The sequence below is a fragment of the Aulonocara sp. 'chitande type north' Nkhata Bay genome, linkage group LG20 (assembly GCF_057382095.1).
Source record: "Aulonocara sp. 'chitande type north' Nkhata Bay isolate Kocher_YH1m ecotype deep benthic linkage group LG20, A_spYH_male_GT1.1, whole genome shotgun sequence".
Classification (NCBI taxonomy): Eukaryota; Metazoa; Chordata; class Actinopteri; order Cichliformes; family Cichlidae; genus Aulonocara; species Aulonocara sp. 'chitande type north' Nkhata Bay.
Window position 1 is genome coordinate 25,911,575 of NC_141363.1, and position 13,197 is coordinate 25,924,771.

The 13,197-nt window shown below is 40.4% G+C and overlaps 1 protein-coding gene across 3 annotated transcripts; it reads right to left on the bottom strand.

The window, feature by feature from the left end:
- Positions 1 to 99: 99 nt before the first annotated feature.
- pfkfb1 (6-phosphofructo-2-kinase/fructose-2,6-biphosphatase 1) lies at positions 100 to 12,093 on the bottom strand. 3 transcript variants are annotated; one of them, XM_086277490.1, is made up of 14 exons: positions 11,956 to 12,093; positions 5,653 to 5,778; positions 5,468 to 5,564; positions 5,167 to 5,233; positions 4,971 to 5,045; positions 4,176 to 4,232; positions 3,940 to 4,061; positions 3,635 to 3,842; positions 3,303 to 3,449; positions 2,622 to 2,726; positions 1,540 to 1,669; positions 1,359 to 1,421; positions 1,199 to 1,263; positions 100 to 892 (listed from the first exon to the last, which is right to left on the bottom strand). In XM_086277490.1, the coding sequence occupies exons 1-14, from the start codon at positions 12,005 to 12,007 to the stop codon at positions 833 to 835; spliced, it is 1,374 nt and encodes a 457-aa protein (XP_086133616.1). In that variant the 5' UTR covers positions 12,008 to 12,093; the 3' UTR covers positions 100 to 832. The 3 variants fall into 3 exon arrangements, with proteins under 3 accessions (XP_086133616.1, XP_086133615.1, XP_086133617.1); XM_086277489.1 differs by lacking the exon at positions 11,956 to 12,093 and adding an exon at positions 6,900 to 7,289; XM_086277491.1 differs by lacking the exon at positions 11,956 to 12,093 and adding an exon at positions 6,364 to 6,888 and having other exon boundaries at positions 101 to 892.
- Positions 12,094 to 13,197: the final 1,104 nt, after the last annotated feature.

Genomic DNA, 13,197 nt, shown 5'->3' on the forward strand with positions numbered 1-13,197 from the left:
CTCCGTAACAGCGCTCCTTAAAATAATCACAGTCGTATTTTTTTCTAATTACTGCCAAATGTTTTCGTTTCACTCGAGCGACATTTCTCAAAGACCCATTATTTAAAAGAAAAAGGAAAAAAAAAGGAAACAGTAACATTGGTCATTAGGTATGTGGGAAGAATTTAGACTTTAATTGTTGCACGTGGCAATTAGAAGAATAAAACAAAGACTCCTGAATTTTAATGCGAATTTATTTTCTCACATATTGGAGATAATTATTCTTATATATTTTCTATGTACAACTTTTATTTATTTAATTTCATTACAGTAGTTACAGTCATCCAAGTATAAAGTAAATGTTTTGTTTGGGTGCTGTCCATGGTGCTGATTCCTAATTACATAACTTGATGATCAACAACACATTTTGTTATCTGTACCACAGTTAAATGTACATGAAGGCAAGGTTAAGAGTGATAATGAAAACCCATCTACATCTACAATTTTATTCTTGCCTTCAGCTCAAGACAAAGTGCATTATTACTGTCTATAAATCATTTGTAAACACTGTGTGCTTTCAGAAAAGAAAACCACATTAAGTCTGATGAGACAGAAATATTCCACAGACATCCTGAAAACAGAGCCAGCTGTAGGTTATTCCCTTTTCACTCACTCCTTGTGCTTCGGTGTTGATGCAGTCCCGTGTCTAGAATCACCTCTTCAGCTTCAAAGACCTCCTGTCTTCTATTTTCCCACATTCAGCTGTGACTGGAGTGCATCTCTAAAACTTAGTGAAGCTTATCAGTAGTAACAAATCCAGTTTCACATAACTCAGTTCTCCAGCAAACAGTGTTTATATGTGGTCAGGAACAGTCTGCAGAGCTTCCTCTGGGTTTCTGGTGATGTTGACATTCTGCAAAAATAAAAGCAACAAAAGAATCTTTCAAGACTAAAGTGGAAGTTACTGAAAAACAGAACGATGAATCAGATCTAACTTTAGTACGAGTAGTATGTAATATTACCATTTATGAATCCAACTTTACAATGTCAATAAGTTCAATGTAAGTGAAAAAGGGATAATTAAGCAAAGGCATCGTTTCTTCACAACTGCACACATATTTATTTAATCAGCACATACAAATGATACAACTTTACTGCCTACAGATGAATTATTGGCAAAGCTAAGTATTACAACAAATGTGCAGTTATGTAAACTCACCAGTGGCCTCTCTCTGTGTGTGTTGACAGCTTCAATACTGAGGAAAAATGACTCAACCTTACACCCTACAAATGAAGATGTAAGAAAAAGATTTACATAGAGTGAATGTGCGATACACTAAAGATGGGATATGATATATAATTAAGTTCTTACCACCTACCGTAGGCTATTGGTGTGAGTTTGAGCACAGTGTGAAGAGGGCATCTTAGATAAGGCAGCTCATCTTCAGAGACACAAATGTAAATATTAGAAGAAGTGTTTGTGGAATTAAAACAATATCACAAACTGTTGTATATTGTATCACATGTTTGTGCACAGTTTGGGACGTTTTTTTGTTCTACCTGCAGGTTTGTCAAGGAAATAGGCTAACAGGCAGCGCATCACAGCTTGGTGGCAAATGACCAAAACATTTTCCTGCCTCTCCAGCTCCATGATGACTGGCTCTAGACGATGGACTAGATCTTCATAGGACTGGACAAGAGACATAATTTCAAACATTTTTCCACAAGACCCAGACCCTAACCCAGGCTCATTTTATTCTGATTCTCTTAAGGTACATTTTTGGTAAAATGGTAAATGGTCTGTATTTGTATAGCGCTTTACTCAGTCCCTAAGGACCCCAAAGCGCTTTATACTACATTCACCCATTCACACACTGGCAATGGCAAGCTACATTGCAGCCACAGCCGCCCTGGGGCGCACTGACAGAGGTGAGGCTGCCGGACACTGGCATCACCGGGCCCTCTGACCATCACCAGTAGGCAAACATGGGGTTAGTATCTTGCCCAAGGATATTTGGAATGCAGCCCGGAGGCAGCCTGGGATCGAACCACCGACCTTTAGTGGCTGACCTGCTCTGCCACCTGAGCTACAGCCACCCCATTTTTCTGGAAATGGTAGGGACAACAAATTGTAGAGCTAAAAAAGAGGGGACCCAAATGAAGGAAACAGGAAGCAGGTAGACTAAGCCAAAGGCTAGCATCAATGCTGATCTGATTTAGAACAAAAAAGCAAGAGCAGGAAGAAAATCTGCTTAAAGACACTTAGTCTTTATTATTTTTAAATTTTTAAAGACTAAGTGACCTCCGACAGTGTTTGCAACATTTTGAAAGCTTGGAGCACACAACTCCTCAATTTGTTTCCTCTCTAAAGTTTTGTCAAAGCCACTCTAAAGCTTTATTTTTGAAAGACAAATATCAAAATAATTTAAATCTTTTTTAGCTCTACATTCCAAACGAAATACTCTCCCTGAATGATCAAGTCAGTGTGCAAACTGCTTCTGGTAAGCTGCTCACTGGCCAACAGAGGAAATTATTTGTACTAGAAAGATTCCAGGTGTCAGCAGTGTGTTTATTAAAATCACAGTTATGCTTCCTTGGTTGCATAAAATATATTTCTAAAACTCATTCAGAGCAGGGCTTACCTCACCCTTTGGGTACCGATAGCGATATTTGTCCTGGTCTCTTAGTGCAAATTCTTCTGGGAAATTCTCCTGAATTTCCTCATAAGTTAGTTCCTCACATACACCCTTAGTGAGAAAAATATAACACGAAAATCTTTTTTGCAAGTGTACCGTAGCATAAAAGCACAAAACCTCTAAGGTATTGAAATTTCAGTCTCTTGGAGATTTTAATCGCAGATTAAGATTAAAACAAAAATTATAACATCCACGCTAGCGACTTAGAAAAAGTGGTGATGTGAGCAAAAAGCAAAGTGTATAACTGTGCAATGGCAACATTTCCTTACTAGCACCAAGTACACAGTGAAGCTCATAGTGATGCCAGTAACCAAGATTGCAATTTATGTTTTGGACTGAAGATGGTGCTAGAGGATAAACAATGTTGCAGGTCATCTGTCAAGACACTTGATCAAATATTCATATACGTTACACTCAAAATTGCCTCTTCTGCAAACTTAAAACATTTGTGGATAATTTTATAATGTTTTTAATATACTTTGGTATATTACAGACTGAACCAAAGGGAAAAACATACTAACTGACTATGTAATCATATCAACTTGTCAAGCATTAGAAAAACAAAATAAATCATTTATTGGAATAATTGAATTAGTGTTGCTGAGGTATTATTGTTTTATAACTCACCGCATCTATCTCATTAAGAGCCTTCCACTGTTCATACTGGACTCCCAGGGCCTCTGCAGTCTGGACAGTCCTCTTCATGTGACTCGTCCACACCTTGAGGTCTATGATTTTCTGTCCTTTGATGAAGGTCGCCAGGGCACTAGCATACTAAGAGAAAGAGTATGATTTTAAGAAGCTAGTTGACCTTTTAGGAAATAGACTGGCATTTATACCACATTTTTGCAATTTTACTCACCAAATGAAATGCATAAGATTACAAACTACAGGTAACTAATTTTGCTTTTTCAGAAAATGTCAGTTCTTTATATGTTTTTATTTGTCAGCCAAATTACCTTTTGTCCTCTAGGGGATAAGCCCGTGTCTCCACCAATCCGACCTAACAGGTTGAGTTCGCTCTCTCCATGGCGGCTCAGGTAGATGGATCTTGGTGTGACGTGTATGTTCATGAGGTAGTACACTATTCTGCTCTGAATGTGGTCCTGGACCCGGTTCACAAGGTATCTACTGCCCACATCGAAGATCTTTATGTAGGAGAGTTTCCTGATCAAATTTATGGCAGTGAAGATAAAAAAAAAGTTATGGAAGTATTTTTTATGCATTCTTATCATCACTGGAAGAAAGGTGTCATAGGTCGCACCTGTCTTTCTCATCATCTATAGGCATGTAGCTTGCCCTGTAACAGTCGATGCGCTGGGTGAAATCTTCCATGGCTTCATCTATGTCACGGTCTGCATAATCAGGGCTGCCGAATTTTACTTGCTGAAATGAAAAGAAGATTCAGGTTTAGATTAAAACATTTTTTAATTGCACAACAGCTTCTGTACATACTGAAGTCTACACACAAAAAGGTTATAGCATAGATGTGCTTCTCACCCTGATATTCTCTGCAATGATTTCTGGGTCATCACAGATGGATTCAACGAAGAACACCTGCATTCAAGAAGTCAGTTGAAAAAAGTATTTTTACATCATGAGTAAATACAGTATAGTTAGTGGTTAGCTTAAAGGAACCACATGGTAAGCGTTGATATAACTCTGTACAAAAATCACAGGTAATGACATTATTAAGTAGAAGGTCAATATGATTCTTTGGACTTGACAGTAAATACAACGCTACAATATCCAGATGCTCAGCTCCCAGAAACACAAAGTAACAGCTAGCCTGGCTTTTCTTTGAGGCATACACAAAAATATATATCCAAATAAATATTTAGGTTACTCTTAGCTTTTAAACTAAAGCAATATAGGATGTTTTTAGTTGTGCAGGATTGCCTCCATTGCTAGACTCAACCACTGCCACAGCTGAAAACAATTTACCTCACATTGACTATGGCTGTATATGCACTAATCACCTAAACAGGTAAAACAGTATTAAGCCATAAAACCGGTCTCTTTAATGTTTCTCTTTTTTTATTTCTTATTTTTTACTTTTTTTTTTTATGTGAAGAAAAATAATTATAGGATAAAAATAGGTGGACTTTTGGGCTTGTAATACACGGGTAAAAATCCTGTATTGACCTTTAGCTTACCTAAGTTAACTGGTTGTGATGCATGTCTTTGATTCATGAATATATAGTGACAGAAAATTGATGTCATTTTATTTATTCTACTCTAAACAAGACCCCCCCCCCCACAAATAATTGCTTTAAATAGCCGTTTAACACTTACCTTGTAGCCCATTTCCATTGCAAAACTAACAATGATTGCCCTCCTTTCTCTTGTGGTGTTTGTAGCATCAAATACCTGCATGAGACAGGACACAGGTGTTATCATTTGGTAACAGTGACACGATTAGATAGATAGAGATAGATAGGGAAAGTTTTTTCAAAATTAGAAGGACAGTTTTAGTTGTCCTCTTACTCACGGCTACTTGCCCCAGTTCCTTTGTGAAGTACAAAGCAACATCTTTGAGTGCAGCTGCTGCACAGGCCCTGGGAGAGAAGTGACACTCGTATATGCAAAGAGACAAAAACTGCAAAAATATGAATGATTGATGAGTGTCGTGTGAAAATGAAGATAAATCAAATCTGTCACACCATGATTTTACAAAATTCTCTTCAGTTATTTACATACTGTTACAAATGCCAATATTAAAAATGGCCAGTCTGTTGTTTTAAATGAGTAAACAGGTGCACCTTTGAGTAGTTTATCTTTAGCGTACTTACTTGCGAATCTTCATGGCTTCCTCATTATCAGGTTTGAAGAATTCAAAGTTTTTATAGATCTTGACGGCCTCCCTGCGGTACTGGCCCACGTTAAACACTGATGGAGTCGATAAACAGAGAAAAATTAACTGTTTCTGTCTGACACTTATATGATTAGGACTCAAGAATTCATTTGGAAAACTGACTTTTTGTCGGAACCCCGATCCAGTTCAGGTAACGAGTGAGCTTCTTGGAAATGTATGTCTTCCCTCTGGCTGGCAATCCAACCATCACAATCATTGTGGGAGAGTTACAGAACTGAGGCACAGAGGCTGAGAACAAAGTAAACACACAAAAAACACAATGAATTCTTTCAGGTACACTTGGGACTTGTGAGCTGACTGGGTTATTCAGCATTAGAGCATCTGTTTTGTGTTCAGTGGGTCACATGCAATCTAGAACATGTTTTGTCTCTGGCTGCTGAGGTCGTTTTCATTAACAGAGAGAATAAGAGCTTCACAGTGCTGCTCAAATGTCAAGTTTACGGTTGGTGTAGTAAGTTGCATGGGTTTTGTCTGTGCACAAAACAACTGCCCAACTGACCAAAAAAAATAAAACGGACACAAAAGCAGAACAGAAATTAAATAAAACTCTTTAGGTAGTCACATCTTAGAAGCAACCAGAGAAGCACACTGCACCATACGGCTGACAGGACATAATGCCTTTAATCTCCAAGTATGTTAAAATGTCCCTGCATGTTGTTAAAGCTCAGCTCAGCTACTGCAAGAATTTCCAAATGTAACAATATTAATCTCCCTGGAAAAACCTAAATTGGTTTAGACTTTGTCACCTATTATTTATGAAGGAGCAGCAAGCAAAGGAAAACTTCATTAGGTGCCTTTATAAATGCATCTTACCTTACCAAGGAATGGTCCAGTAGTCTCAATACTACTGTGTCTCAAAGTTCGGTAATTTATAACGTAGACTGCTTTGTTGCTTGCCGGCTAGCTGTACCCCAACAGGTACCCGGATGGCCTGTGTATATGTCCATATGAGGACATGGAAAGAGTTAGCCTCCAGACTGTTCGATTATGAATGGAGTATGCAGCGTCAGCAAAATGCTCAAAGGACCATGCCAGACACTCAACTGAGAGCCAACTCAGACCTGGTTTGGTCTAGGCTGGCTGTAATCCCATCGCTGTGTCTATGTCTATGTCGCTCTCACACTGCTGTCTTTCTACGCGTCTCCCTTGAAAGGCCTGAGCTCAGTTCAAAATTAACAGGAGAGAAAGGTTAGAGTGTAAAACAGACTTGTGACTGCTGGACGTCTTGATGCTGATGAAAGCTTTTGCTGGAGCAAGAAATAAGTTGAAGCAGAGACAGAACAAACATCAGGGAAGATAATGTACTGTAATCTCATACTCAAAGTGAGACAGGCTTTTAATAAACTTACACCCTCTCCTGCGGTTCAAGTTGCCTCCACTCCATGGCACCCAGATCTTGAGCAGAGGTGTCTGTGTAAGATTTTTATGCTCTGTGGATATATTAATTGCCAAAGCCATGAGGCCTGTGAAGCAGGTCGAGGAGTTAACGACTGAGACACACAGTCCTGTGATCTGTGTGCATATTTGTGCCTCACTGAACACTAACTACTGCAGGTCAGGTGACAGTTGCTAAGGAGAAGTAAGCTACTTGGTAGGCAGGAGGGGGAGGAACTGAGGCCATGCTGCTTCTCTGCCTCTCCATCTGTTTCATGATTTAAAAGGCTTGAGAGAAGCTGCCAACAGAAGGACCCCTCATGAGCTGAGCACTGCTGGTGCTGCTGCACAAGCTGTACAGAAAGTGCAGTGCCAGTATTCTCCTTCCTTACCACTAGATGGCAGTTTAGACCATCTGTTTAGTCGCTCATAATCAAAACGGTCAGAATTTCAAATAATTAAATAATTCCATATAAGCCAACAACAACGATTAGACAGCACTAACCACCACTGCTCTGCCTAATTTAGGCCACATAGTTCATATCAACAGTCATCAAACAGTTATTTATATTATGGCTGAAGAAATCACGATAGTAGACAACATTAGACAGATCGGATTACCCCTATGAGCAAGTATTTGGTGATGGTGGAAAGGCGGGACTCTTCAATAGTAAAGGGCTTCAGACAGAAGTGGGAGGGGCATCCTACCTTTACGCTTTCAAAGTTGAGGGGGAAGAGAAGATACAAAGAAGAGCTTTGAAGGACTACAAACAACAAAGGCAACACAATGAAGCAAAAATAATGTTTTAAAAGAAGTCAGCCACTTCCTGTCAAAGCCCAATTAAAGGTTGTGTAAGAACAGAATGAGTGTTCCTGTATGTGGTTGGAACAATCACTTTCTTGAGCAACAAATCATTCAAGCATTTAAACAGCAGCTAACTCAAAGGATAAATCAGTGTTGTGTCCACCAATAACAGAAAACAAAGCAATTTTAAATATGTATCATAAGGTATTTTTTCTAGCAGCATGTCACAAAACATAATTTAGCCCAATTTGTTGAGTTGAATCTCTGAAAAATGGCAAATATAACATAGTTTGATAGGCATTAAATAACAATGTGATTCTCACAGAGTTATTAGCTGAAAACCTGGATTATATCAGCATGGTGTGCAGTACGTTCTCAAAGAATTTCAGGAAACCTGAAAAGTGGAGGACAAAAAGAAGTGGCAGGCCTAAAAAAGTATCTACAAGACATAAGCAGCATCTCAAAGCCAGGTCTTTAAGAAATAGGAAAGAAAGACCTGAAAGGCCTGAGATAGGACCTGAGAGGTGCATATGATCAATCAGATGTACGGTTCCCTAAAGCCTCATCAGAAACGTTCGAAGGAAGAGCGGCTGTCAAGAAGCAATTTCTAAACAAGGTAAACAGGGACATTATTGTTAGTATGTATGGAGGAGGTCAGGAGAGCAGTACAGCAGTGAGTGCTTACAACCTTCTGTAAAACACAGTGAAGGCTCTGTGATGATCGGGTCTGCATTTCAGCTAGACTCTTTGAATTATGAACCCAGAAAAGTTACATTACATTACATTACATGTAATGTAATCAGTTCAGCATTCAACACTATAATCCCCCAACAGCTCACTCAAAAACTGGTCCAGCTGGGGCTCAACACCTCACTGTGCAACTGGCTGTTGGATTTCCTCACCGGAAGACCTCAAGCAGTACGGGTCGGCAGTAATACATCCAGCACCATCATTTTAAACACGGGGTGTTTAAAATGATGTGTGCTGAGCCCCCTCCTCTTCACTCTGCTGACCCATGACTGCACTCCATCACACAGCTCCAACCTCTTCATCAAGTTTGCGGACGACACAACGGTGGTGGGTCTCATTAGCAACAGGGATGAGACCGACTACAGAAGTGAGGTGAGACGCCTGGCCACGTGGTGTGCTGACAACAATCTCTCTCTGAATGTGGAGAAGACGAAGGAGATTGTTGTGGACTTCAGGAGAATGCACACCCAACATGCTCCTCTGACCATTGACGGAGCGTCTGTGGAGAGAGTGAGCAGCACCAAGTTCTTGGGTGTGCACATCACAGAGGATCTCTCCTGGACGTACAACACCACAGCACTGGCCAAGAAATCACAGCAGCGTCTCTTCTTTCTCCGCAAACTAAGAAGAGCAGGAGCTCCAGCCCCCATCATGCACACTTTCTACAGAGGCACCATCGAGAGCATCCTGTCGAGCTGCATCACTGTGTGGTTTGGAGCCTGCAATGCGTCCTGCCATAGAACCCTCCAACGCATAGTGAGAGCTGCAGAGAGGATCATTGGTGTCTCTCTCCCCTCCCTCCAGGACATTTACAGCACCCGTCTCACTAAAAAAGCCCTTTGCATAGCGGCTGATCCCACGCACCCAATGCAAAGCTTCTTCAAGCTGCTGCCGTTAGGGAGGAGACTGCGGAGTCTCCAGGCCAGAACCAGCAGACTGAAGGACAGCTTCATCCATCAGGCTGTCAGGAAGCTAAACTCCCTCCCGATTCTGCCCCCCTCTCCCCTCTTCTCCACCACGGTCTCACTGAACTCTGTCACACACACACACACACTCACTCTCTGACGCACTCACTGGCCTGCTCCAGTCACTTTGTGGAGCATTGGACTGCTTAAGCATTGGACCTCATAAGCCTTTGTTGTTACACTATCTCTTACCGTACACTACTAAATCCCCATTTGCACTATTTGCCTATTTTGCACCACTATGCCTTCTTACTTGAATATTGTATATTGTATATTGCATAGCTTTTTTTTGTTATACGTAAAATTGTATTGTATTTATTTAAATTTATTTAAATTTTTACTTTTTAATTATTTTATTTGCATTTTTCTAATCACTAGGGTTTGAGAGTAACGCAATTTCTATTCTGTGTATGTCCTGTACATGTGGCAGAATTGACAAATAAAGTTGACTTGACTTGACTTGATGTAAAACCATCTAGAAAGCATCTGATTGGCAAGGGGTTTGTTTTCTTTTTAGAAATAGCAATAATCCCAAACACACTGCCAATGTATTAAAAGGTTATCTGTATAGAAAAACACACAATCGAACACTGTCAGTCTTGGACTGGCCTCCTTGGGGCCTGGGCCTTATTAATATTGAGATTGCATTATGAGATCATCTTAAAAGACAACAAAACCAAAGATCTTTGAATGTCTTCAAGAAGTCTGGAGAACTATTCCTAAAATCTCCTTAAAGAATAACAAGAAAGCTGCCTAAGAGAGCTCAGGCTGTGTTGGTAAGAATAAATGTGATCACATCAGATATTTTCAAGATCATTCAAATTATGCAAAGTCTGTTTTTGCTTTTTATGCTGTACTTTCATGTTTGTTTGCACATAATTTAATAAATAAAAATAAACTAACGCACCGATTTCCCATTTTCCTAGGAAACATATAAAGAAATGTGGGGTGGCTCATTTTTGAATTGTTCCCTGTGGCTTTCAGTTTCTCTTCTCAGTGCTAACAGTAGCTCCTGATGTGTGACGTTTCTCCAAATCTCATTTCAAGTGTCGAGAAAACCTGCAAGTTTTGAGCAGAGCACTTGAGCAAAACTTTGACTATCTGCACCACAGTTAAGTCTTTGTTTGATAAAGACACAATTTTTGTAGTTTTCCCTTGATACACCAAAGTGGAGTAATTTAATACACGCTTGAGATACTCAGTCAGGTTTGGTTTGCAGTGTGCTTTGGATCATTATTCATTATTGCACTGTGATGGACTGTGCAATTAGTTTTGCCACATTTGGCTGAATCTGAACAGAGAGTATAGGCCTGTCCACCTCAGAATTCCTTCTACCTCTACTATCAGCACTCCCATCGACAATAAACATCAGTGACCCCAAGTTGTCTTTTGTGGTATTTCAAGCCTGTTGGTGTTGCTGAGCTGGTCAGTGCACCCTTTATAAGAATATATCAGCCATCCAGATTTTAAAACTCCTAAAGATTTTCCTATCACTTCTTTAGATTTACTTTTGTTTATCAGCCTTATTAGGTGTCATATTTGAAATTACAAGAAAAAGCTACAAAATACAAATCTGAAGCTTTAAATCAAGTTCAGATATTTTGTCAAATTCATCTGTCATGTAAAGTCAAAGGAACTGGTCTCACCTGCCTATGAAACCACTTGTCAATCAACTGCCAATCAATTTTGAGCCTCTGAAAAAAAGTCTACTTGACACAGTGTACTGTGAAAATCCTCCCTGCCATCATTAGCCACTCATGACATTTGCTTGTGACACTTGCACAACTCCAAGTACTCAAACCTTAATGTCAACTACTCAAACTTCAGAGAACATCGTGACCCAGTTCTGGACCAGGTTTAAAGGGCAGCTAGCCTTGGGATAAGCTCAACAGAAGGAACATACTATTCTATTGGCTGTTTTTCTTGGTAGGAGAGGTACTTCCAAAAACAACGGCCATGCAGGATTGGAGTGCTTTATAATGTTTCTTTATATTTCGTCCAACTTAAAAGAAGTCATTTAACACGTGAGAAAATTACACCAAATAGTAAAAAAATTGAATATAATAATAATCTCTCCATGATCTCTGTGATAAGGCGCACTGATCACTTATTTGTTTGCTTGTTTTAGTTTCTGTTTTAGTTTCTTGTTTACCTGTTCAAGTGCATGAGCCTTTTATTATCTCATAACCTTACTTCACTTCTTTGTTGTTCATTCATGATCAATGTATTACCTATAAACAAGGCAACCAGTGATGGTATGGATCAAAAATAAAGCAAGCTGCACACGCAATTTCTCATTGTTTGTGGGCGATTTGTATTCTTATCTTCCTTTAAAGTGGAAGTTGATTCATTGATTCGTAGGAACACATTCAATTATTTACTCATATTTATGTTGCATTCAGTATGTCCATGTTGTTGAATCACATATTAATAGAGATTTTCTTGCAGTATTTTGTCTGGATATTGCTAAGACACATGCTCTCTTTAAAGGTAGTTAATCTGTGATCTCACCTGCGCTATCATGTCTTCGGAGCCTCGTATGTTCAAGCTGGGGAAGCTCCATTATGTGCAACACTCCAACAAAACAACCAACAGACCATCAGCACAATCAACAGACAGAATTATATGGTCAGTGGCAACAGGATTACTGCTCTTTTTAAAGAACCCGAACAGAGTGCCAAAGTATTTTCAGCTCACCCCCACTCCCACTCTTCAGAGTCCTCAACATGCTGACATATGATAGCAGCACACTGGGCTTGTCCTTTGCCGTTTGCCAGGGCCAGAGTTCACAACAAACATAATGAAAGGGGAAGCAGCACTCATAAGATGCATCATAATAAGTGCAAAGGTCTTTGAGATGGTAGTTGCTGTTTTGCAAATGAAGATATGGCAGCATTCATGTTAAATTGCTATCTCTTATCATGCACGTCTGATTTAAAGTACATCAGGGAGATCATTGTCATCGACTGTGTGATATATGTTCGGCCTCACTGGGCTTGTTGGGCCACTGGAAGCAGTGGGATAATGTGTTATTTATATAAAAGCCAGACTTAAACATGAGATAAGTCTTTAAAGCCTACCCGATATTATATTATCTAATTTTCTAGCCATCCATCAATACATTTTCTTCCACGTGGGGCGATCGTGGCTCAAGAGTTAGGAGTTCGCCTTGTAATCGGAAGGTTGCCGGTTCGAGCCCCGGCTTGGACAGTCTCGGTCGTTGTGTCCTTGGGCAAGACACTTCACCCGTTGCCTACTGGTGGTGGTCAGAGGGCCCGGTGGCGCCAGTGTCCGGCAGCCTCGCCTCTGTCAGTGCGCCCCAGGGTGGCTGTGGCTACAATGTAGCTTGCCATCACCAGTGTGTGAATGTGTGTGTGAATGGGTGGATATGTAAAGCGCTTTGGGGTCCTTAGGGACTAGTAAAGCGCTATATAAATACAGGCCATTTACCACTTATACAGGTTGCGGGGGCAGCAGCATAGGAGCCCAGACATCCCTACAACCTCCTCTAGCTTGTCCAGGGGAAAACCAAGAAATTCACACGGCAGCCAAGAGATATAATCTCTCCGGCTTGTCCTGTGTCTCCCCCCGAAACACCACACAGGAGGTGCCCAGAATTCTTTCGAGGCAGTCCGAAAGACTTTTTCCATGTCCCAGTTGTGATCTCGGTAACAGGGGATTGGTCTCCCCATGGCTGCCACCCAGCCCCTATGGCACCTCCTGTGGGTGTTGGACCTACAGGAGGGTGGGCCC